Raw genomic sequence first — 25,448 nt, 5'->3', positions numbered from 1 at the left:
TCGAACTTCTTAGTTTATGGAGATCGTGTTCGCGAGCGATGCAAATGCGCATTTTCTTGCACTTATCTCGCTTGAAGTTAAAGATCTTTCAACTTTATCTAATCAACGATCCGAGTAAAAACTTTTTGTTTACATTAGCATTATCTACGGCTTCCTCATTCTTTTTACGTGAAATTTACTTGACGGAAACTGTTAAACTGTTAATCTACAGTTAAAAGATCGCGTCAAACAGGCATTACAAAACCGTCAGTTTTTCCTCTTTCGCGGACAGAACAAAAGATGTTAATTAGTGGACTACATGTGGAGAGGATACTAAATAGGCATTTAACGATGGCCACGAGCTATCAAACTGCAGATAATTACAGGAAACGAAAACTCTCGTTTACCCCGTGCTGAGATGTTAAATGTCAAAAATTGGTCAAAGAAATCGGCGATGGATATCAATTTTGTCAAGTGTCGTCCTAATGACACGCTGCTTTCTTAATTGGTAAAAACGGACCAAGGAAGTGGAGAAATTCTGGAGAAATTAGAGAAAAGCGGTAAGGTACTTACTTAAAAGAATAGTTAGTCCTAGAGGTTAGTGACCCCAGAAAGGATAAAATGGGGCTAGAAGTGTAGCAACAAGGCGTACGGGTATGGAAACAACTAAAAAAAGGCATGCAGTTAATGGTATTGACACCCGAAAACAATTCTGTCAAAAAGCCAAACAAAGCTTTTGGACAAAACTGCCACCTTCCACTATCACCCAGATAAGAGATTATCCCAACGTCATGTGTTTAGATAAAGCAAAATCCGCACTCGATCAGAATTTATAGATTTCTCTCGTTGCATTCTCCATATGATGATGCGGGTAAAAGTGCTTAACTTTCTTTTCGACGATACATCAACAATGTCAGATAAATGACCACTACCACCAAAATACCTTCTAATCCGAAATTTGTTGGTACTCCCGAACACCATCCTGGGAAACACAACAGTCAATTTTACCGAAAAAATCACGTGAGCACTCGCACTGTTTGGTGTTTGGAACGAACGGTTACGAGGTGTTTCGTTCGCATGCTAACCGTTTGAACTTCGGCTGTCAACTGCTGGAGCGGTTACAGTTTACCTGCGAAACATTCGCGTCCTCCCACTCGACGAAGATGGGGCGCCGGCGTGACTATGTTGCAGAAGAAGATGAAGAAATGACCTGGAGGTGTAGTGAAAGGGAGGCGAGGTACTTTACTGGTGGATGGAGGAGCCGCGCTGCCAAAGGAATCAGAGCAGCGAGCCCTTTAAAAAGCGAAGCGGAGGGTTTTTGCTCTTACACTACGCTAAAATTTAGAAATTTTGACAGTGGGGATCCTTATTTACGTATAAGACAATTAAAATTGTTTGGCAATGGCGTAAAAAAAAATTCTGCTTCCCAAATAAACGATATATGTATTGACCAAAATAGGTTTTCAGAAGGGTTGATTTTTAGGGACTTTTTTTAAGACAAAAAAGTCGTTTGTTACTTTTGAGTTCTACATCAATCGAAAGAGCAGCTCGAGATCTATCAACTGGCCAAATCTCAGATCGGTAGATCATATAGTTTACAAATGCCGGCAAAAAAAAAAATTCAAAAATTTTCATCGGTTGTGTCGGATTTTTTTTTTCGAAAAAATTCACCATCGAATTTTGCATATCTGAGAACAGATTCTAAGCAACAAAAACGCGAGAAAAACTATGACGACAACCGCATCTTTCTATTTGTCGTGGTTTCAAAGATATTGAGCATTAAAAATTAAAAAAATAAAAACCATACAACTTTACTTGGTCATAACTCAGTTATTTGTTGTTGTGCGTGTATTTTGAGTCCGGATTTGGCAATGAGGGCCGATAACTTAAGTTTGCTCCAAAAATAAGAAAAACATCAACTGAAGATTTTTTAAGAAATTCGCTAAATTATAGAATCGATAGTCCGAATCCCAAAAAATTGGAAAATTAACGAAAAAAATCTATCGAGTATAATTATTTGTTTAATATCTGAAAAATATGTCCTTTTGAGTCTCCAAACATTGCTGAATCCATTTTAAGTATATTTTCTATATTTCAAAGAGCAATTAATTTAAAAAAATGTAAACTCTCGATTATTAACTCGCGAGAAAGCTTCAATAATATTTGTTATTCTAAAATTTCGAGTCATTAAACTGTACAATCATCAAATACATAATGATCTTAAATTTATATTGTCTGATGCATTTAGAAATTCTATAAATTTGTTGTTTTGTAATTTTCAATATTTTTCATTTGGATTAAAAACTCCGGAAAAAACAGTCTTTCACCTACAATTTCAAAGCCAACAGTTTTTCACGTCAAACTTCACCGACTGAAAACTAAATTAGCAGTTCTTCTGAATCAATTTAATTGTTGGACGATCTCTTCACGTGGAATTTTCTCACGCTAACCATAATTAAAAAATCCAATTTAAAGATATCATCATCAAGAACTATGTCATATATAACACTTCAGTATGGCTCTTTAAAAATTACCCAGATCTTCAGATAACATTACCGCTACTCTAGTTCTAATGAGTGGGCGAATTAGATGATTACTACTGTATGATTTGACACGGTCCTAACCCGGAAGATGAACTCCGGACTCTGTTAACAATTCGGATTTACAAAGAAAGTCAAACCTTTCCCTGATTTTTGTAACCGGCGAACTTCACCATCTGGATGTCGTAAAGAATGATGGAGAGGAAATACTTTACGTGCGTATTGAGAGGAAAAAGAATTAGTTATCCTAGCAATGAAATGAGAATTAAATAACTTTCTAAGTATATAATAAATTAAGGAGATATTTACATATCTGTCCACATAACTTTGGCGGATTTCTACGAAGTGTTTGTATTATAATAATACTTTGTGTTTATTGTCTGTATAAGGTGTGATAGTGACACTGAATTCTTTTCGTTGTTAATAGCCATCCTACTTCAGCCCAAAAAATCGTGCTTTCAAAATTCGTAACGGTGGAACCAAACACAAGTCGCACGGTGACGAAATTCCAGACAATAAAATAAATTACATTAGCGTTTTTAAGTTTCCTTGAATTTCTTATTTAAGTAATTACAGAGTTTGCGGTTTTTACCATTTCATCTAATGTAATGGCATTCTTGGGCAGGAATGATGCTCATCTATTTAAACTCGTTGAAAAATATTTTTATGACTTTCAGTTAGCTAATGCATGTAATTATTGCAAACGTGTTAAATTCCCTATTGAACCATAAAGATTTCTCATCAGGGCCAGCGACCCTCTTCTCCATATTAATCTACTAATCGCCAGTCCAATAATTACTCTTCTGATGGTTGATTTAGTATTCGTGCAGGTGCAGATTAGAATAATTGTATATGCAAAGGGAAGTTTTCGATTTTTTCCCAACGCTTATTTATTGCAGAGATCGATTTCTCTTCCTTTTTTCGTGGCGATGTAATTATAAGGGTGACTATCACCGCCTCGATCTCCAGACCTATCTACCGCCTAATCTTCGACTATTTTAACAAGGACATTTAAATATACCAGCATCGTAATTTAATAACGCGGATTTTTAATCTTTTGATGCAAAACCTCAATTTGATCGCGTTTCGTGTTTACGTACTTTATTACACATATAGATTATTTCCTGTCCGCAACGACAACGCAGCGACTGTGTTAGAAAACAAGAACAAAATGGAATGCTTGCGCACCATCAACTATATTGCGACGGCTCATGAAGAACCCATCGTGCCTCTGTAAATAGTCCAACTCACGACAAGAAAAATGATCTTTATCAGCGTGCAAAGAAATACAACCCACGGTACCCTTCAAAATAAAATACTTTCGTTTTAAATATTACCAAGCACGAAAGTAACCTTCAGTGGTCAAAAGTAACGAGTCTGATTGAGAGAGTTACGACAAGGGTTTGATTGAACTCTTTTAGGGTGTGCCCTCATCTTCGATGATGTAACAACTAGGTCAGGCGCTATGACAATCAAAGATCATTTGCGTCACCTTTCTAAAAATTATCGCGGTATTGTCGTTGCCAAAGAGGATGCGTTTTGTCAACAGCTACAAATAGAACTACTTTTGGTAATTAGAACTAACAGTAGACAATATTTTTGAATCTCCATGCTAAAAATTACTGCAGCGGCTACTTCAGTTTCTTCGTCCTTGTCAAAGTCGTAACGGTAATATGATTATTCTCATTCGAAATAATTACAGTTGAGGTGTGTCGCAGCATTTATAAACGTATTAGACCAAAATTTCCCAATGAGGCACTTCGGCGGAAAATAGGTCTGCAGATTTTCGAATTTTGATTTTCTGCGCGTTGGAGCATTTAGGAACGTATTTAGACCAAAAACTTTTTCCGCATCCGCCGATAAAGTGGGTCGAAAACCGAAAATGCACCGCAGGAACAAAGTAAAGGAAATGAAGATAAGACTTTTTGTCAGTTACGCGCAATTAAATTTCTTCTAGTGAACTATCACTTTTGCATCAAAAGCACGCAATGTACAGTAAATAAAATGAAGGACATACGAGGTCGGCGCAATAAAAATGCAGGAGAAAAAACCTTCCTTGTTTTTACAGGGTATAATTAGAAACGGGTTACGTTCATGTGGGCTCGCTAATGTCTCGTCTTTGGTAATGAGAAATTTTGAGTTTCTGCTCGATTAATTTGACTGTGTAAACGCGGTTTATTGCGAAAGATATTGTCATTGATTCGGAAAAAGTTTCATTATCTCTGTTTCGACACACATAACTAAAACGAATTGCTAAATTATTAATCTAGTAACGGTAAGTTGGACATTATCGCGTTTATGGTAGCTCCTCGGGAGGGAAAAAGCTGGATAAGTTATGAGTGATCTTTCTGATACAACTAGCCTCTTGCGACACCCTGTATACGCAAAACACACCTCAAATATCGAGTTTGCAGTGATAAACGTCCACGGAGCAAAAACGCGCGTATGAATTATGATCCTGCAAGTAACTTTACAGGACTTGCAAATTAAGATTATCATCTTGTGGTGGTATAGCTCCAGGTCGCGAACTTTTCTCGTTAACTAAAACAAAAAACGTTTGTTTGATAGTAGATTAGGCCAGGTAAACGATCTAAAAATATCTGTATTCCCTTCGCGACCAAACGAAACTCTTGGGGTACCTGCTGGGTCACAAAACAACAGGTGCTTGTTACGGATGGAATATGTAAATAGAGTGTGATAAAAAAATTTGTTTTACCGGAGGCTCATCACACTGTTAAATAATAAGAGGCTTGTAGTCTTGACCTAACAATACTAAAAGTGTATGTCGTTCTAGGTTAATTTAATCAGGCAGACTTCAAAGAGGGTCTGTTTTATTATTGAGAGCAGATGTGCAGTGCCACGCTGCATCTGGCGTTGCATTGAGGTAATACAAGACCTTCACAGGGTCGGACTGCAGGAATAATCAACCTCACTCCTTCCTGGTCACCAGACTCCAAAACTGAAGTCCAGTAGACTCTCGATAATTTGAAGTTTTTGCAGGTCCCATCATCGATTTCTCTCGACTAATTAAAAAAATTCATTAATTTGAAGTAAAATCGAGAACTTTTTTCCCGTCAACACTCTTTAATTTGAATTTTTTCCTCCCGAACTCTCGTTAGTTTGAAGTCCCTCGCGTGGGCGTACAGGAAAAACAGAAAACTTCAAAACAAACCATTCTAAAAAATTCCATTGCAGCTTTAAAATCAGATTTTACAATTTTTTTAGTTATGTCTTTTAATAATAGGTTTTTGGAAGTTTTGTCGTACCATAAATGTTTTACCGGAAGAATTAATAGCTTACAAAACATAAATTTTACGATATTTCGTCAAAGTAGAGTTAGTAGATTTTTTGCTTTCTTCTCTGATTGGTTTGGTTATTCTAACTATTGTCTGTTTCCCTTTAAACCCTCATTTTTTAAATTTATGCTTCTCTTTCTCTCGATTATTTGAATCACACTATATTGAGTTTCAAATTATCGAGCGTCTACTGTATATCTAAAGCTACTCCTCTTATAAAACTTTGATAACACAATGTAAAATAAAGAAGGAAAATTAAAAGGATGATTACTTTTTTTTTCAGTCCGGCCCTGCGAAGGGGCTTTGGCGTACGCCGTGAAAGCTGCTGACCCCATTTGTAGTCTGTGTTGATCCCATTGTTACAAAAACCCATCAACAATAAAACCGAACATCCGCCAAGGTCGCCATCCTCTTTTACCACCATCAAAACCACGTGCCACAAATCTCTCCGGTATGAATTTCAATGAAATTTCGTACGGCCTTGAGGACGACACCGGTGCCAACAATGGCGTCCTCCCTCGAGGGAGTCGTTGAATATTAATGAAAGAAGTTAACACGTAATTGCAGGCCGTTGCCACAACGCGAAGAAAGAGGGAAGCGGCAGCAACGCTCGAGTGAAGAACGTAAGACAAAGGAAACGAAACGCAATTCGTTGCAACCACTGCAGACTGTACAATTTCCTCTAAAGATATGCAAGATCTTTTTAGTCACTGATTGACGACAATTCGGATACGGTCTGATTAATTTAATCGTCTGATGATCTCAATAAAATGTTCGTTTCCTCTTCGTTTCGCAACAATTCGTTGAAAAAACATTGATGACCTTGAATGGCATTACGGTATTTGTTTTAAAGTTGGTTCTAATTACATGCATGAGCTGATAAAAGACAACTCACCGCTGGAACAATAAAGAGGGCAACAATTAACATGTTTATCTTTGTGTAGGTAAGATACAGGTAGATGCGTCAACCAAATATTTTGTTGCCACTATTGCGCAAACCGACTTAACAAAGGAAGTAGAATCAACTGATCAAGACATGACTAATTAAAACATTTTTACATTTGTTGGCAAAGAACTCTTGCTCCGTGTTGAATTAAAAGGTTAATCCGGGTCATCCGGCGTTTGCAATTGCCGCTCTTCCAAAACTACAAACTATCATTAGAAAATTATGAGCAAAACAAAAATTTGACGAGGCACATGTGCTTTCTAGAGATAATTGCTAATATAATCGTGCATACTTTGCAGCCAAAAGTTCCTAATTGTTCACATACGCTCAATTAAAAGTAACAACCGAGTTAATAGTGTTTTTCACTGCAGTTTCCGCTCATCTCTTAATTATAATCATTTGCCTATCATAAACGAAAAATTACACCGTTTTACTGGAAAAGATCGAAAGTGCTAAGTGGAAATTGAAGTTTGAAGGATTGTGCAAGATTGCTTCCTATTTCGTTGATTGTAGAAATAAATTATTCTTGGGAAAGAGAAAAGAAGAAAATTTCACTCAAAACCCACAACATCCACATAATTGTTTATATTTATCTTCTTCTTTATTCTTCTGTATTTTCGAAAATATCTGGACTCAAAATAGATAAAAACTTTAGAATCCAAAAATAAAGAAAAAAAGAACACAACAAGAAAGAAATCTGAAAGAAAAAATTAATAATCGAAAAAAAAAATCTCAAGAGCGATTTTTTATCTCAAGAGCGATTTTTTATGGGTGGATAATCAAATTCGCACACGCATTTCCCTTCTCTCCCCAACCCCCAATCCCAATTTTTACCATGAAATTAATAACTTACTACGTACCTACCTCGTCCGTGCCCATTAATTTCCATTTTTACGCCATTGCTACAAGTTCTTTGTAGACAATGATGGCATTAAGTCATTTATAATCCGCCCTGGTACTTCTCAAGGATAAGCGTGCAATAATTATTATTCCTCCATATTTATTGACCATGGTCATTTTTCCACGATTTGAGATTGATTTTTTCAGCGCCTCATGACCAATTAGAGTAGGTGGTCCCTACATTAAATTAATAACCCATTTTTGTAGAAAACAAAGCCCTTGACACGGCGATAATTTATTATCTCTTCACGCCATGTCAAGGTAATACTGTTTTTTTCAAAAAAAAATCTCAAATAACTGTCTCGAGTTCCACGACAGTTGCGTTAGCGTTTTGCCATATTATATTGTATGTAAATGGAGGGATTCTAAATTAACATATTTTTTCTTTATTTGAGGACACTGAGAACATAAATTATCTTGATACGGAAAGGTCGTTTGAAGAATGGCGTTACATAACTTATCCAAATTCAACGAGGAAAATGACGCGAAATGACTTGAATTTTGTTCTGAGGTTGAAACTTAAATTAACACAATGCTTTCTCGATACGATTGCAACGCCTACAACCACACCAATTTCTTCTTTGTGAAATTTGAGATAATCCGTTATATAAGAGAATGTACTTTTCCCTTATTAAAGTCAATCATGGTCATTGTAAATCTCTAAAATTTGGTAAAAAATAGCATTCAGCACCTGGTAACCTAGAATACATTTCCTTGTCAATTATATTCTCGTTACATGTTCATATAGAACCGGTACAATTGTACCAATAATACTTCAAGGAATAAAATTATTCCTCCATTATCCCATTATTTTCATATCCGTTATTTGACGATATGTGCGACATGATAACATTTCATTAGTGCCGTTAATTTAGCAGTAAACGCCACGAAATTGGATTTTTACGGCGATTTTGATTAAAAATTTTCGCTCGTTAAGTCCGCAGGTGAACCGCACAGCTCCTTACATTGTCTAAATTAAAATTGAGATAATCTCTCTCGAATTGCTCGAGGAAACGACAGTGTTATATAAGAGCCTAATTTAGCATAACGATCTTACTTCAACTGTGTAAAATCCACATTAACGGCATCTTTGCATAAATTCATAGATCGCTGGAGCAACGAAAAAACTTTCTATTCTCTCTCTGGAACAGATGCAACCTTGACATTCGCCCCGGAAAAATCCGGGGACGATAACCTGCTCAGATATCGTAATTAGTGTGTTATTAAGCGATGGTTCCACCGGAAATGCACGTGGAGCGCGACTGGAACCACGTGGAAGTTCAAATCCTCCGAAAATCCCGAAATTACGGTTAAAACAACGGTCGAGTTTTAACTTCGCGTGACCGTTGAGACGTTGATGTCACTTCTATTATGGTTTCGCTGATCTGTAACGGTCAAAAGTGAACAATTGGAGACCACGAATCGATAAATTACTGAAAGTTGATGATACTGTGGAGGTAAAGCGTGGGTGACGAACAGATGAAAGGCGAATCTAATCTTGGGGCCGATCGCCAAGTTGGTAATTTCTTCAGCTATCGCGGTATTTAATTGAACAAGTCATGAGTACTGTCCCATCATTAAAATCGTTGGCTGAGTATCAAAGAAATCTCTTTCACGAGATCTCGGTTTTCAAGTGCAATAATTTGAGGTCTAGTGCACAACTGATTGCACAAGGTGCAGTTTAACAGCTGACGTGATATTTTTGATGGGTTATTTATGGCTGTGGTATTGGAAATTACCTGCTAGAAATATTAGCAGTAATTTAAAGATTAACGCTATAAACTGGAAATTCTATACAAACGGCCACGATTAGATAATACGCGTTTTCTCACAGTCATTTAATTAACAATAATTCAATCACTTGGGGGTCCAATAAGTTATATAAACTGAGAATTTTAACCAAATCAAAATACATGATCATAAAGAATCTCGAAGAAAATAAGTTTAGCACGGAACAACGATATTCTCTCTTAAATCAGTTTCTGTCCATAAATAAAATCTATGGTAAGTGTTCTGTAATAACGTAATAACAGATTATGAAAACGAGAGGAACTTAACAACGCGTAACTAAACACAGCAGGTAATATAAAATTATGATGTAATAAGTATTTGGTGTAAACTCTGAAGCTGAACTTGTAGCATTGGTTCAACTTTGTATAGGCAACCCAACATGCATTTCGGCTCCACAAACTACAAAAAACCGCAACTTTTATCGCACGTTGTAATCAACATTCACAATTATTGTCTGGAGCATTGATTGGGTATATGTAACATTTTAATGTCTTTAAGAAAACAATGTAATCAGCACTAAAAAATCAGCAAGTTAATTATGTGTTTTATCGATCTAATTATACGCCGCAACTCAGCATGATCCCTATTACTTAATTATGATGTAAATGTAAAATTGTACTTACAATGACTGTGACCTAATTTCTCTTAGTCTCTCCTCTTTTGCTGGCGAACTTCTAGAAGTGACGACATGCGAAATTCTCCCTCTCATGCTCTGGTTGACTCTAGCTTGCCTGGGTTGAAGAGGCGGAGGGACGTCTTTCGTGGGACTCTCAGCAATGGAAGCCCGTTGTGGTCGCTTCATGTCTTCTTTATGATGAGGTCGTAGAGGTTCAGCTCGGTACTGATCTGATCCATTTGATACTTTCTGACTTATTGCCACATTACCATTTAGTACAAGTTTCTGCGTTGTTGGGTACTTGGTATTTGACCTTTCTGCATAAGTCTGTTGGTTAGGGAAGCCTAGAATCTGCTCAGGCTTCGACCCTCCATGATACGGCTTACTGCTAACTTGCTGGATGATATGACCTCCAGGTCGAGTCTTAATCGATGATCTAACACTGTTCTGTCTTTGTTCGGGCAAACCAACGGTTTGTTTAATTGGCGACTTGCTTTTTTGAACTTGAGGACCGGCAACTTGGTTCTCTTTCAGTCTATCATTAAACTCTTGGTGCCATTCATCACATTCCGGCGGAGGAGGAGGAAGAGGATCATCATTATTAAAAACTTCGTCCTCTAAAACCGTCGGTGGCGAAGGCGGCGGAAGATCCGGACTCGGCAGTCGCTGATTGAAAAGATCAGGGAACGCAGTTCTCAAATGCGGATTCTTCGGAGGAATCGCTGGAGGATTATCAGGCACCCAATCATCCACTGAAATCGACGGCCCGACGATGATGGGACCCAACAAATCCGTCGACAAACTCCCACAAGAATTGCTGTATTGGTGTTTAACCGACGGCTTGCTTATACAGTCGGTGGTTTTAGATTCACGATTTGATGCCAAACTGCTTCGTTTCGAATTGTTTCCAGAGGCGTAATCCGACGCTGAAGATGCTCGTCTGCTTGGAAGTTGAACTTTCACTCTTGGCGGGGGTTGAGGGATGGCAACTGGTGCTGGCTGTTGGTGTACTAGCTGAGGTTCGGAGCGCCAGGAGTTGCTTTTGCCCGGGTTTTGGTGTCTTTCGTAGTATGAGAGGAGGGCTTTCTTTTGGATGGCTTTCAGGGTTGGGTCAGGAACTTTGTGGCGCTTATCTGGATCTAAGTATGAGTATTTATGTTGCTTTTCGAGTTCGCTTATTCTATCTGCTACTGACAAGACGGCGTTCATCGACATCGACGACAACCTGAAGACAAAAAAAAAAGTTATTTTTATATATTTTCAATGTTTAAAGTATTTTATAACAGTACTACCTGTACCGAGTTTTCCACTAGAGTGGTTTTAATTTATGTGTATTCTAATTGCAATCGCCAAGCAAAGAACTTTACAGTTAATGGAAACAAGTAGTCTAATTAATTAAGCAAAAAATAATTACATATGTTGTCTTCAAGTAAAGATTCACACCCAAAGCAAGAAAATTTATAACTTATAGAAATGCCATTGAGAACGATAACTTTTTCTGTATCGTAAAAAGTTTAATTGTATTTTGATACTCGGCATGAATACAATAAGAAATATCTTCTAAAGCTAGTGCAAGAATGCCCACCTGCTCGTGCTACTGCTGACGCTACTAGCGCTACTGTTATGTAGATCAGCATCTTGTACAGTATAAGTGTTAACTGGGAATAACTTGAGTTTATTGGCGTTATTATTCCGGCTCTCTTTATCTTTCCAACTGTCTGGGTTTTCACCTCCCATATACAAAACACTTTCCGAATGATGTCTTTGTGGTGTTTGTACTCTCGCACTGTGAGCAATTAACTGTCTAGAAACTGAAGAGTTCGATGAATTGGCAAGATGCGTATAAGAACTACTAGCAACCGAAACGTCACTCATCGACCCGTGCCATTTTAAAGTTTCACTCGACGAAACAGAACCCGAACTTGTCGTCACAACACTGTCCCTTCCTTCCCTTCTGTTACTTTGCTCTTGTTCTGCTTCATCCCAGGTCGAAGGTCGCGTAACCACAGCCTCACTGTCCCTCCTCAGTCGATCCAAAAAGGGCGTCGAAGTGGAATCCGTGCTCGACACGTAACTGTGATACCCTTCAGACTGAGCGTAGGACAGTTGTTTTTGGTGAAAATGGTTGAGTTCGTGCTTGGAACCCATGGAATTAAAAAGAGAGTCTTCGTAGTTACGAGTGTACTCCATGAACTCTTCCAGGCCTGATTTGGTGAGGTGGGAAGAATCGTAGGTGTACTTGAGGGGTTCTTGGTAAGATCTAGCGTATTCTTCCAAGTCGACTTGCGTTAACTGGGGTTTGTTATTGGGGATGTCCCTCTCCGGAGGGGATGGCACCATGTAGTCCATATCACCTAAGGGTTTACCATCACGATCCACGTGTGATAAGAACAAACGGTCGTGTTTGCTGTGGCGAGACTCGAACGTTTCAGGGGGGATCTTCTCACAACGTTCCATCACAGTTTTCAGTTTTTGCTGGAAAAACAAAGAGAATTAGCGAAACGTTACACTGCATTCTTAACTAAAATTAACACCAAGAGGTATTTGCTGAAGATGTCGCATTTCCGCACCAACAAGAATGGAGTTAAGTAGTCTAATAAGAAAATTATATTAACTGGAGTCATTAAAACCATGTAAAGCAAATATTCTCAGACTTTTACTTCGGATCTGAAATAACACAGCGATTTTTGTCCGTGAGTGTTTAGCACTTTAAACTACCTATTCAAGAATTGTGAGTACGCAAGCAAGCGAGTTTATTGATGTTATAATGCAAAGTATTGACACAGGCTGAAGATATTACAATAGACAAAGTACAGGTATTATATTGCAACAAAAATGTGTAAATCTATGATATGAAGCTGTATTCATTGCGGTTTTATTTTGCTTGGAAAGGAATGTTGAATTTCCCTTAGAACTGTAATAATAATGAAATTTTCTTACTCCAGGTGTGTCTCTGTCAATCATTATTGTTCGTTCTGGAGATTTCTATCTCCTTAAAAGCTCCCGTAGGCAAAATCTAAGATTTTCAAATTGAATTCAACATAGATCAAATTAGTTTTTATCTACAATCGCTCGATTTTATTTCTAGAAAGTAACTATTAAGTAACTTACCGACTTTAGCAAAGAAGCATAAGAAATCCGTAGATACATATAAATGGGTTCTAGTTATTAACTTTCAATAATCTTTAACACTAATAATGCAAATAGGATTTTCTCAGGCTCTGTTTAGAATGTAAGTTCTTGGCAGAGGTCGAACTTAAACTTGAATAAAAGTCTGTTTTGATTTTTACAGAGAATGTTAATCGATACCCAAAGGTGTGTGAACTTTAATTCAAGAAAATTGTGATAATTGCGTACTTTGAACCTGCTCTATTATTAGTTATTACATCAATTTGTTTAAGAACTTTTAATTTTGTTGAGCACTGTCTGCGCCACCAATTCATTTTTTGCCTCCATTTAATTACAAGCGCGTCATTTGTATAATGACGATGATTAAGACTCCTGTAGTTCCACCGAGACACCCTGTTGACTTAAGTAGGCCAAATTGCGCCGAATTTCTCATATTTCTATGTCTAAAATTAAGAGCGGTTTCCGGTCGCCCATACTTAATAACCCACAAATTAGCCCTATTCTTGTTCTCCCATCCGTTATAAAAACGTCTCGCCATTAATATGCATTGTATCTTTTTTGCAGACTCGCTATACTATGATTGATGATCTGATAATGAAGGCACTAATCACTCACTTGTTGCGTATAAGAAGAGTGTTGTCTCTTCATGTAAGGTCGCGTGTATGCTACGACCTTCTCCTTGGGGTAATTTGTATGGTCGGTCCATGACTTGGACCTGTGCGAACCGCCACTAGGAGGTCCCCGAAGAGCTTGCGGCGTCTCAGCGGCGGCGGGCACTGGCCAGGATGGGAATTTTTCGTGTCCAGGACCATACTTGATAGACTTGAGGCTAGAAGAGTCTCTAACTGGAGGCGCTGGCGGTGGCGAGTCCTCATCTCGCGGAGGCGGCTGCTTCGGGTTATCAAGGTACGAAAAGATGCTCTTGTCGCGACTCGATTGCTGCAAATTTGGAGTGGAGCGTGACGGCATCATTGTAAAGGCCAAAGGGATGTTCTTGGCCGAGTGGTGCGGTTTACTTTCGAAGCCATTGGTTCGACTTCTGGAAATAGAAAAGTTTCGTTAGGTGTGAACCAGCCTTCGGTCAATTACATGTTAAATATTGGCGGTGATAACAATCGACACCCGCTGGTTTACCTCCCGCGCATTTTCTGCAACATTAACCAGATTGATTTATATATATTTGTGATTCATTGGTGAGGACTGAACGATTTAAACGAGGTTTTTTGATGACGATATCCACTGATGGAGTATTGTAAATAGTCGGCTTTTGATTTATACTGAAATTAAGCTTTAGACAACCTACTTTTATGAATGCAGACTTGTGGTCTCTGACTCATTTGTATGTACTTGGCCATGATCATTTTTACTGAAAACCGCCGCACCTTTAGAAGTCATTTAAAATACTTTTTTCTATCAACATTCATTGCATTTTAAGAAGCTACATGAGATCATGATCTATACAAACCACTGGTATATGCATATGGATGTCATTCTTCTCCGTTAAAAAATAATTAAACAGAACCAGTCGTTCACGCAGTTTTAAAAACAACAAATTACACTAATTTATTCGCACATAAGTTAAAAAGTTACATAATGGTGAGTAAACACACAATAATTTGCATAATTCCATATGCAAATAAAGATTTATGGGTGGCTACAATAAACCCATTTAGTCAAAAAAATAAAAAATGGGACAGCTAGTCCAGCTTCTAGTTTCTTTGAATTTCAAGAGCGCAATTCGAAAATGTCAGGTCAAGAAGTCAACACCCGCGAGAACAACGCCATTTACCTCGTGGGTCTTATTTCGGATTAAATTTTGCACTTAACATTAAAAGCCGCAGTAAAGATAGCTATTTAAAATATGGCAATCCTCTGACATTGCGGCGATAAATGTTGGTTTTGTGTAAAAGAAGGCCGCTCCAGTTTGGCAAAATTCCCGCTGTTATCGTCCACACGTCCTATTTAGATTATGCGAGTCAATGTTGGTTCCTTGTTTCACATCTGACGGTCCGATAATGAGATTTCCTTGTACGAACGTTCCCGTGACTTTCAAAGACCCACATAACTCAAGACAATGCTATTACAGTTGGCGAATTCTTCATTGAAGAGCGCACAGCAAGCGCTTTACCTCTGACTGCTAAAAGATAAAAAACAGTCTTTATTGCCTTCGAATCAAACATCATCGTAGATTTATAGGAGTCCATAAAATGTTTCAAATGAAACAATTCTTTATGAGCTAATTGACATTAGTCCGTCGAGCGGAACATTGGAATTATACTCATCCGTGAGGTTAATTGTCAGTGATCATTTGTGTTATTAATTTGAAGATGGAGTTGTCTAACTGTGTCTCAATGTAACGTGATCCCGCCCTCCCCTTTTTTGTCTTGTATGGTATTTTTCTCCGAGCAATCTATAGCGGAGTTTTTTTTGTGTCTTGAGTTATATGGAATCCTAGGCTTGCCATCGTATTTTAATCGCCATTATGTGGCTTTGCATTAATTCATTACAAAACTGTATGGCGCATCCATTCATCAAGCTGTTGATAGCTGATGGCGGTGGTGGTGATGGCGGATGACCTGTGGACCGGTTGTGCGGGTGTCTGGGCCAGGTCGACAACCAACGGTGTCCAACTGGTCCTTCGATCCGTAAAGCTGGGATCAGAACGCACTCCTGACATATAAGGCAAACCGCATTAATAATTATCAACACTCCAGACAGAGAATACCAAGACGAAACGGTTCTTCTAGTTATGAAATTATGCATCTTTCTGCTAAATAAACACCGCTACGATTTTTCTCATCTTGACCACACCTTTTTGCGTCTGACGTAACCGACGTCCTACCAATTTCAATAAATTTATGCGTCACATGAATATTTAATTACTTGGAAAAGTTGCCAGCAGCGGGAATCTGTGGTAAGCTATTGGAATGAGGTGTAGGGTTGTGGTTCGCCTTGAATTTGACCCTACATTAAGACATTACTTTTCCCATGTCTCAGATTTGTCGAAAAGAAAGTACGTTGCAAAAGTCGGGGTTTAACAATGATGGACAAGTTCGTGCACTCTTCCATGAATAGCAATAGTCAAAACGCTCAAATCATTATAGCTGTCCAGCATGCAAATTTCTCTATTTTCCCATCAAATCGAACAACATTCCAGCCTACGCAACGTGAACTTGCATCGTGAGTCAAAACATTCCAAATTCACCAATACATTCCTTACACAATTAAAGAGTCAAAACGCGAAATTTATTTCCCGCTAGAATCGGTCCATCTTTGCTCGGTGCTGTGAATAGAATCGCGATGCAGATTTGTTAAAATTAGCATATCAAAAAAATTTCCCGACATTGAAAAATGAAAAGAATGAGTTCCTGATTTCGTAAGGTGTCTTCACATTCATTGAAAAGAACGTACACGTGGGCACTCGTTAATTTGGTATAATCCAAGCTTTAGATCTAACAGTTCGACACACCATGACATCATCTTTCCAAAATTTTCCCGTGAGATAAATCACCATCGTTCTAAATTTCTTTCTTTACGGTTTCGTCTTGATCCTTATGCTTCTCATTTATCTGTCACGTTTCTTGATGTTGCGATGTTTTTTCCAGATAAGCTAATTTTTCAAGTCTTGCAGGAAGCTGCGCTTGAAAAGCAATTTTACATTGTTCGGTTTTGGTATAATTCACGGTTATACAACGGACCAAAAAATCGTCTTTGACAAGATGCTCAATCTTCGACCTTTCCTGTGCCGAATTAAGTAACATCGTTTTTCCTGAATCTAAACAAATTGTCGTAAAAAGATGCAATGGCATTCACTATTAATTCTCAACGGTTTCTTTCGGATATTGCCGCGTCCTACTTAACAGGATATTTGAACTCCATAAATCTGTCGATTTGAGCAGGTATGAGATATTAGATAATAATTCTTTTCGGTAATGCACTCGTACCAAATTAGGACATTGCATTCTTGAATGGGTTAAACATATTCATGTGTTGGGTGTAAGACCGGATTCTTAGCAACAAAAGTGCGAGAAAATATGACGAAAACAGTATCTTTCTATCTGTCACAGTTCTGGAGATATTGAATGTAGGCGAAAAATTCCCACAATTTTAGAATTTGCGTGAAATTCTGCCATAAAATGAGCACCAATAACCTGAGACTGTTCCACAAATAAACGATATATTGACTAAATTAGGTTTCTACAAAATCTTTTTCGGTGTAAAAATGACTTTAACCGTACATTTGTGCTTCGATCTTAACAAATCTCACCTATTAACTTCAATACCAAAAAAAAAATTAAATTTCGAATTCGAACTATCGAATATCGATTTCTAAGCTAAAAAATCGCAAGAAAAACGATTTCGAAAAGGGTTTTTTTATATTCGCCTTAATTCCGGAGATATCGAGAATAATCATTTTCGAACCTCCAAAATGTTGTCCCTCTGGCGACAACCCAAAATTTCAAACGCGTGTAATTCAGTTATTTGTTGACGGACGAGAAAAACAAAAGTGGTTTTGGATTCAGCGCGAAATTCTGCGTAAAATAAGCACATATAGCTCAAATTTCCTTACCAAATAACCGAGATATTAACCGAATTAGATTTTCAGAGGGTGTTTTTAGGGTCATTTTCAAGACGCTGTTTCGGGGCAAAAACTGCGTTTAGTATTATTGAATTGTACATCGATCCAAAAAGCAGCTCGAGATCTATCAACTGACAAAATCTCAGATCGATAGGACAAATAGTTTACGAGGGCTGATCAAAAAACGAAAAATTGAAATTTTTTTATCGATCGAGTCGCAAAAAATTTTTGCCCAAAAATTCTACCATCAAATTTTCGACTTTTGGGGACTCATTCTAAAGTAAAATGATCCGAGAAAAACGATGGTAAAAACCGTTTCTCAAAATCTCTTGTAGTTTCGGAGATATTGAGCTCTGAAAATTTTCCAACTCAAAATTCAATATCCGAAACTTTGATCACCCATAACTCAGTTATTAGTAGACCGATCTTAACGAGTCTTACATTTTTGGATTCTACGTAAAATTCTGCGTAAAATGAGCATCAATACTTTAAGATTGCTCCATAAATAAGCGAATAGAGACCGAAAGACAGCTAACTGCTACATTGAGAAATAGAAAATTCCCGAAACTTTAAACGGCCATAATTCAGTTATCTAGTATCGTATGTTTTGAGTCCAAACTTCAAAGATTTCAAATTTTCGTCTTCCGAAAAATTTAAGGACGATTTTTTAGCTAAAAAAATCGGGAGAAAAACAATGGCGAAAACCGTCTTTTCATCTGTCGTAATTTCTGAGATGTGGGCCATTAATACGAGCCTCTGACTCTCTAGCGTTAAAAAAATACTCCTAAATAAATTGAAAGATATCTAAGACCTGATTCTTACCAATAAAAGTGCGAGAAAACGATGTCGAAAATGAATTCAAATTTTGCACAAATATTAAACATGCCCCAGATTTGTTATTGTTTATGCGACTTCAAGAACACTGCATTCTTCAATGGTGCTAATTTCCTGGTTGTTTTGATCGTTTTGTCGTATTTTTATCTCGCAACGGGCTATTAATTTCCTCAGCATCTAGAGAACACAATAAAACCTCAAATAAAAGATTAATCGCGACTTGAGACATTACGTTTGAAACGTAAGCAATAAACAAAAAAGAAAAATGGATAATATTCATCCGACGTTTATAATTATACATTTTTGAACTTTACGACGGCCGTAATTCACTTGAGCATTTTGACCGGTCACGGTGCCTCGGGTGTATATCCGGCTTTTAGGGTCCAGTTGCATAATTTGAAACCAGTTTTTGGTAGCGAAATGGTGTTTTCAGAAAAATGAAGATGAGTTTCTTCTATATCTGAATAAATCTACCCTTGAAGCGACCCCCAACGGCTTTCCATTTATTACTCGTCGTTTAAGCCGCGGATTCTAATTGGTAAAAATAGTGAGCTCTTCAAGAGGCACTCGCACAGTGGGAGCGTAACGCATTTCATTTGACCAAGAAGAGGCAATCTCGGCAACGGGGCATGAACAGTTATAAAAGGCAATAAGTAATCGACTGAGTGCAACTAGTGAGTCTGCAGAACCGGTTCTGATCATAACATTTATAGAATTGTTGTCATCTTAACATATTATTGCACAGTCAATTCTATTTACATAACCACAAAGGTTGCCTTTGTTAGAGTTCCCTTATCTAATGGATTCAAAACGAGGAGATTCCCTATACATGACGGGTACAGAGAGACCTGTGCTTCTTCCAAGAATCCTCAATGTTATCTCTTCTGGTGTTGTACGTATTGTAAAAGACACGGAAGTGGGTTATCCAACATTTTGCATTGTTCCCAACCGCAGCTATGGGAAAAAACTGATTTATGCATGATAAATTCACATGTAACCTACTTCAAAATGTAGGATAACGTAAATGTTAATCCCATCGAATTGGTAACCTGAATTTCAAGCTCCCACTGTTGGCATTTTTGTGCTAATTTCAATGACGAAGCTATTTTTGCAAATGTATACAAATCGTTAACCTCTTGTTTGCACTAATGTGACTGAAGCGAGTTTTTTTCTTAAATTTTTACCGAGATGTCATTCCCATTTAGCTGAGTAACGCACTCCTCTGTGTGATAACAAAAGCGAAGACTGTTAGCAAAACCTCGGTCTGTTAAACCTTCCAAGAATGTTAAGACGCGCTTACGTCCTTTGTAGCGTAAATGATTATTTACTAATCGCAAGAATTTGTTGCCTGCCTGAACTTTTACGCTAATGAATGCTTCGGTCAACAGAAACTTTGCCGAATCGTAGAAAGGAAAATGTCTCATAACTCACTTTTCCCTTGACAATGACAATTAACTTGCTACTTCTTCTCGTTTCACATGATTTTTCAAATTTCACTTTTGATGACTTGCAGGTTTTGCCATCTTCACTATGATTTGCAGTTTAGTTTTGCGCTACCAAAAGTATCAAACGTGTCCAAAAAAAAAGAACGAAATCGTCTATTTTTAATTGTTCCCAACGTTATTAAAATACTTGTCAGACAATTTATATGTGCAGATTTTTAATCAACATTCCTCAACCACAACGAACAATTAAAATTTGAATTGAAAACGATTTGGTGAAATCAGCGAAGAAAGTTTTTTCCATTGCAAAAGAAAATGTGTGGAACAAGTAAGTGTCTTTTGAGGCTAACATAAAGTGGGAGATATTTTTCAAAACAAGGCATAATTAATTTTCAAAATGGTCCATTTTTTGCGTGGAAACCAGTCCGCATTCGTTATTAAGCTTTTTCTCCCTATTAATTTACCAAAGCGGTGCTGAAGTAGCTGAATCACTCAAGCAATTAACTAATGTTTTTGCAGACAGTTTCATTAATAAAGCTGTTTCATTTTGTTGCCAATACATGCAAATTGATTTACAATGTTGCACCGTTTAAAACGAGCCAAAATCGCGATGGGAACTTTTCATAACACTACCATAAATCTGGTGGTTATGGTTTCATGAGCGGTTGAAACATATCTCTGGAGGTCGGATTAATGTGGTTTTGTGAGCTTATAATTTTATTCAAATAGACTTCCGTCATTCCACGCAACACGCGGACAATTTAAGGAATTCCATGTGGTCGTAGAAAGTCATTTTTTATTTCTGTAAATCTGTATTTGTTGCGGTTTCGGACGGAGTGAAAAATCCGCTGCCAAAGGGCAAAGTGTTCAAATTAAATACCGTTGCAGTTTCCTTCCCCACTGTGGATTGAAATTACCATAATTTCATTAATTTAACTCAACACAATTAGTAATAACTATAAAACAGTTGCACAATGGTAGCATTTATGTGAGTTCTGAGTAATCCATCATTACTGGAGAAGTAATTTTCATTTCAACGAAAATGCAAAAGAGAAATCATGGTCAATAACCTATTCAAAAATTTTGACGCAACAGCTTGGCATCATTAACCAGAGATGTAGAGCTGGAGATTATAAACTTAATCAAGCAAACGGTACAATAAGAGTAAAGAAATGTCACTACGTATGATGTAACATAGATCTAAAGCTCAGACAATGGCAAAACCGATATGGAGCTGAATCCGGTTGACCGGAGCAGTTCTAAGAAGAGCGCGATAGAGATATGCAGAATAAATAAAAACTAGCGCATTACGAGAGGATCGATAAAATCAGACAGCGTGTAGAAGAAAGCTCAGCTAATGAATTTTTAACCCTTCTTAGATGCATCAGAGGATAGCTTGACAATAACCTTTAAAACCTTAAAAAAGCCACAATGGCTCGACATGGTCTATAATTAACCACGAATGCGGAACTTGATCGTGATAGAAGCCGACAAAAATGACACAAACATTGTACAAGGAAGATGTATGACTTAATCAGCGAAGATAATAGAAGACGAGAAAAAAAGGTAAATTAAGGAAGAAAACCCGCTGAACGGGGAAAAGTGATCGGCAGGTAATGACCAAGGAAACAATATGATTAGCAAAGATCGCAAGAAACCAAAAATTATGATGCACGGTACTTGAGTACTCCTATGAGAAGTTTTAACTGGTTTTGCATATTTTACTGTAACATTTTTGCACGCTAGAAGCGGCTTCTGAACAAGGTTAAATACTCCAGGCCACCCTCTTCAAGATAATTAACAAAACGTTGTTAATGTGTTCTTAATGACTCTGTCAGGAAGTAATACGTTATTAGAGGAAACAAAATTAGAAGAAATTTCCGTGATCTTGTTTTATTTGCGTATACCATTCATCTTCAATTAAGGCCAAATGAAAGTTCGCTCATCAAAAATCACACCAGTCATCTAGTTAGGAAAAAATGTTAATAATTGTAGGTTGTGTAACATGATTGAAAATAGATTGTTTATCTTGGCGTTTTTTCCTGTTATAAATGGACGGAAAATGATTTTGCAAACGGTTTTGGTGACACACTATTGGTTATTGGACCGGCCAATTGTCGGGTTACGTCACTCCGCATATGTTGGTGTGTTGACCTGCAGAACAGGCTTTAGAGAAGGAATCAACATAGTTGCTGGTTAGTGATTGCTATTTATAAAACGGTCTGGTCAGAAAAACACGAGAGAAAATTACATCTTGAAATTCTTGGACTGGAAGGATCGGTCGTGTTATGATATAAACGTTTCCATACGTCTTTGTTGGTATTTTACTGTGATCAGTTCGACTGGACAAATAGCTTCCCGGAAATAATGTAATCTTAAGATCAAGTTCATGTTCACTTTTCTCGGCTATTATAATCGGCAATATTTTAGCGTGTTATCAGAAATAACCCGATGTAAGTAAGGAAGTAATCAGGATTTAATAACAGGCCTATTCATGTAGATGATCCCTATTCTCCTGACAAAGAAAAAAAAAGAAATGCTGTTAAGTACTTGTGTTTTATTATACACACTCGGATGAGCATCGGTCATGCTCATTAATTGACAAGAATTCCTTTGATGTGACACCATCCTCTCGAATTAAGGGTTCCCAAACGATAACCTCAAGTATCAATAACAGTTAGTTTAGTGCAAACACTGCAAAAAGTCTCGCGATTTCTCACGATATCTTCAGCGTCGCTTCATAAATCAACTTATTACCACATAAACAAGAACAAACTCTCCATTTCACAATTTCTGGTTATGTATTTTTTCTTGGAGATCATCAATTTCCAAACGCTGAGTGCTTCCGACTATTGTTTTAGCCTTTTATGGCTTCGGAGCGACGCTTTGCTCAAGCAGATCATTCAAAGGTCGTTAACAGAAAACGTCGATTCTCAGATTTCGTGGCTCTCACGTCGGTGATTTGAATGCAACGTGAGCACCGCGGAAAAATTCATCTCGGGGTTTTAGGCAACATCAGTTACATGGCCTTTGACTTTACCCTCCAAAATTGCAAAAAACGTGGAAACCAGGTAATTTAATACGCGAAATATTAAATATCGTAAATAATGCCACGCTCAGGTGGTCACTTATTTTGGAGGTGTCAGATAGCAGTTCCTGTTTGGTAAAATTTTTTAAAACGCGTCTTTAAACCGTGAAAAAATGGCAGCTCTTCTGCGATAACAGAGCCGGATTAAAAAATATCGAGACTTTACCGTGGGCTGCGCCCACAGGTCCTTTAATCGCAAGGTTATTTTTCAGTTTCCCGGATAAAAATAGAGTATTCTGAAATTCTTACACCTACGGATATTTATTTATATCTGAAGCAAACGACAACCTCCATTAATTGTTTACTTATCTCAACAAGGCCACCCTTGAGGTGAAATTTATTGTAACATGAAAGACACTGATATGACAAAAAATGAAAGCGCTAATGCAAAATTCGTGTCCAAATATCAGTTCTAGAGGTTACAATTGTCGCCACTATCTGACATTTGAACTGTGGTTTTCTAAATACTCCGTTTCCGGATAAATCAAATCCAGTTTGCTCAAAAACGAATTTATTGGTATATATTTACATTTCAATGTAATGAGACTTTTGAACCTAATAACAACACACGTAAAAAACAGCATTTTTGCCAGTTCCCGTTTGACAAGTTAGTCGTAAATTTTTCCATCGAAAATAGAGCATAAAGTACGTGTTAAGGAGATAATAGATTTAGAATGTACGTTTTTAAGTGTCAAGGCCTCCGTAGAGTACAAAGAGATTTGACATATGATAAATGATTGATTTCTTCATTATTTCCAGTGAACTTATGCCACCTGCTTGGTACAGCCAAAAATCAATTAATTCTATTGAGCCGAAATGTGCACAAATTGGATTAGAACTGTTTCAATGACAACAAAAAGGTCGCAATAATCACGATGCATTTTTAATCCAGATAAATGTCATTGTAAATATTTTTGATAAAATCTAATGTTCACGCCTTCGGATACTTGTTTATTGCTATGATTACATGTCAACTTTTTTAAAATGAATTCCACACATTGTTGAGCGAGTGATAAAACTTTCTCGTACCACCAACGATTACTTTTGATTTGAATGCTGTAGTTTAATTTCACGTTTTCAATTGCGTTGCATAGTTAAGCTCGATAATCCATATTGGATTCTACTATTAGCATCCGAACAATATAATATTGGTGAAAAATGAAGGCACCTCCTGCAAGATTAATTGATTTGTCTCATTGTATTCAAAATGGCTCGATTAAACCAGGAAAGTTAATCCATTGCACCAATTACGATGAAATAACATGATAGGATTTAACACTGCAATTTCTTCCGGATGAGAGTTAATTATTTTTGACGAGCCGTTATTTTGGCATGACATACTTAATCCCAGCATTGTGAGCCGCCCACGTTTCCGATTGACCCGACAATTTTCTTCTAATCGTAATTTTCTCATTGTGAAGCGTTCGTGCCGAGGAAAGCGGACAGATGCTTAATGCATTCACAACCAAAGAATGCGCCAGCTGGGTGACGTGAAAACTTCTTTTGGGCACTTTTGGCCGGTATTTGCTAATCTGATACCCTCAAGAAACAATGGCTTTGCAAATGTAGGGCTGTACTTTGAAAGGAGTTTAAGTGAAGGTGGAATATGGAGACCACCCATTGTGTTGTCGTTTGGTTAACGTCGCCACTTTGGTGGCCTTTGTCAATCTGCAAATATGGTTCAAGTGTTGGGTTACTACCTGTTTTAGTACCAGTATAAAATAAGCCGAAGACTTTAACACCATAGTCACCAGTTACACCACCACATTGTGCAAGTTTTATGGAACGGAACCAAAACCAGGTAAGGAATGGCAGCGCTTTGAAAACAGCGCCCAAAATAAAAAAGTGACAAAGGGTTAATTACTACCATAATGAGCTCGTCGTCGTAAAATTTCGGAACCATGGAAAGAAACAACGTGGTAAAACGTACCATTAGAAATTATCAATTACCATGGTACTACACCAAACTATAATTTTCTAAATGGCCATGAATGCCTTTTTAAACATGTCCTATTAAAATTTTTTCCGAATTCTCCACAATTCCACAGCCGGTAGAGTTTGCGTTCATTTCACAATAAAAACCAATCAATCACAATTTGCACTAATAACAGCATGACGGCAACATTATGTATAAAAAATCCACCATCGGAATGGTAAATAAGGCCGCAACAAGGTTATTAATTAATGTACTCTTCGCGAAAGAAAAGAAGACGAAAATGACGTAATGGTGTTATCCAACGAAAATAATTGATGGTTTTACGAAAAAACCTCTTCACTCCATTGCCTGTCCTAATTTTTAAACTATGAT

General features: G+C 37.5%; 1 protein-coding gene across 2 annotated transcripts in view; it reads right to left on the bottom strand.

Moving 5' to 3' along the window:
* The window catches only part of Shrm (shroom), a 91,548-nt gene that overhangs the window by 12,300 nt on the left and 53,800 nt on the right, over nucleotides 1-25,448 (bottom strand). For both annotated transcript variants that reach the window (XM_088031207.1, XM_088031208.1), the window contains exons 3-5: nucleotides 13,813-14,236; nucleotides 11,654-12,543; nucleotides 10,076-11,293 (exon numbers count right to left, since the gene is read on the bottom strand). In XM_088031207.1, coding sequence (XP_087887333.1) covers nucleotides 10,076-11,293; nucleotides 11,654-12,543; nucleotides 13,813-14,236 — 2,532 coding nt within the window. The remainder of the gene's footprint in view (nucleotides 1-10,075; nucleotides 11,294-11,653; nucleotides 12,544-13,812; nucleotides 14,237-25,448) is intronic.

This window comes from Gnatocerus cornutus, chromosome 2 (assembly GCF_029298725.1).
Source record: "Gnatocerus cornutus isolate USDA-ARS CGAHR chromosome 2, icGnaCorn1.1, whole genome shotgun sequence".
NCBI classification, from domain to species: domain Eukaryota; kingdom Metazoa; phylum Arthropoda; class Insecta; order Coleoptera; family Tenebrionidae; genus Gnatocerus; species Gnatocerus cornutus.
Note: the sequence above shows the minus strand (reverse complement) of the source record. Positions and strands in the feature narration are given on the sequence as shown.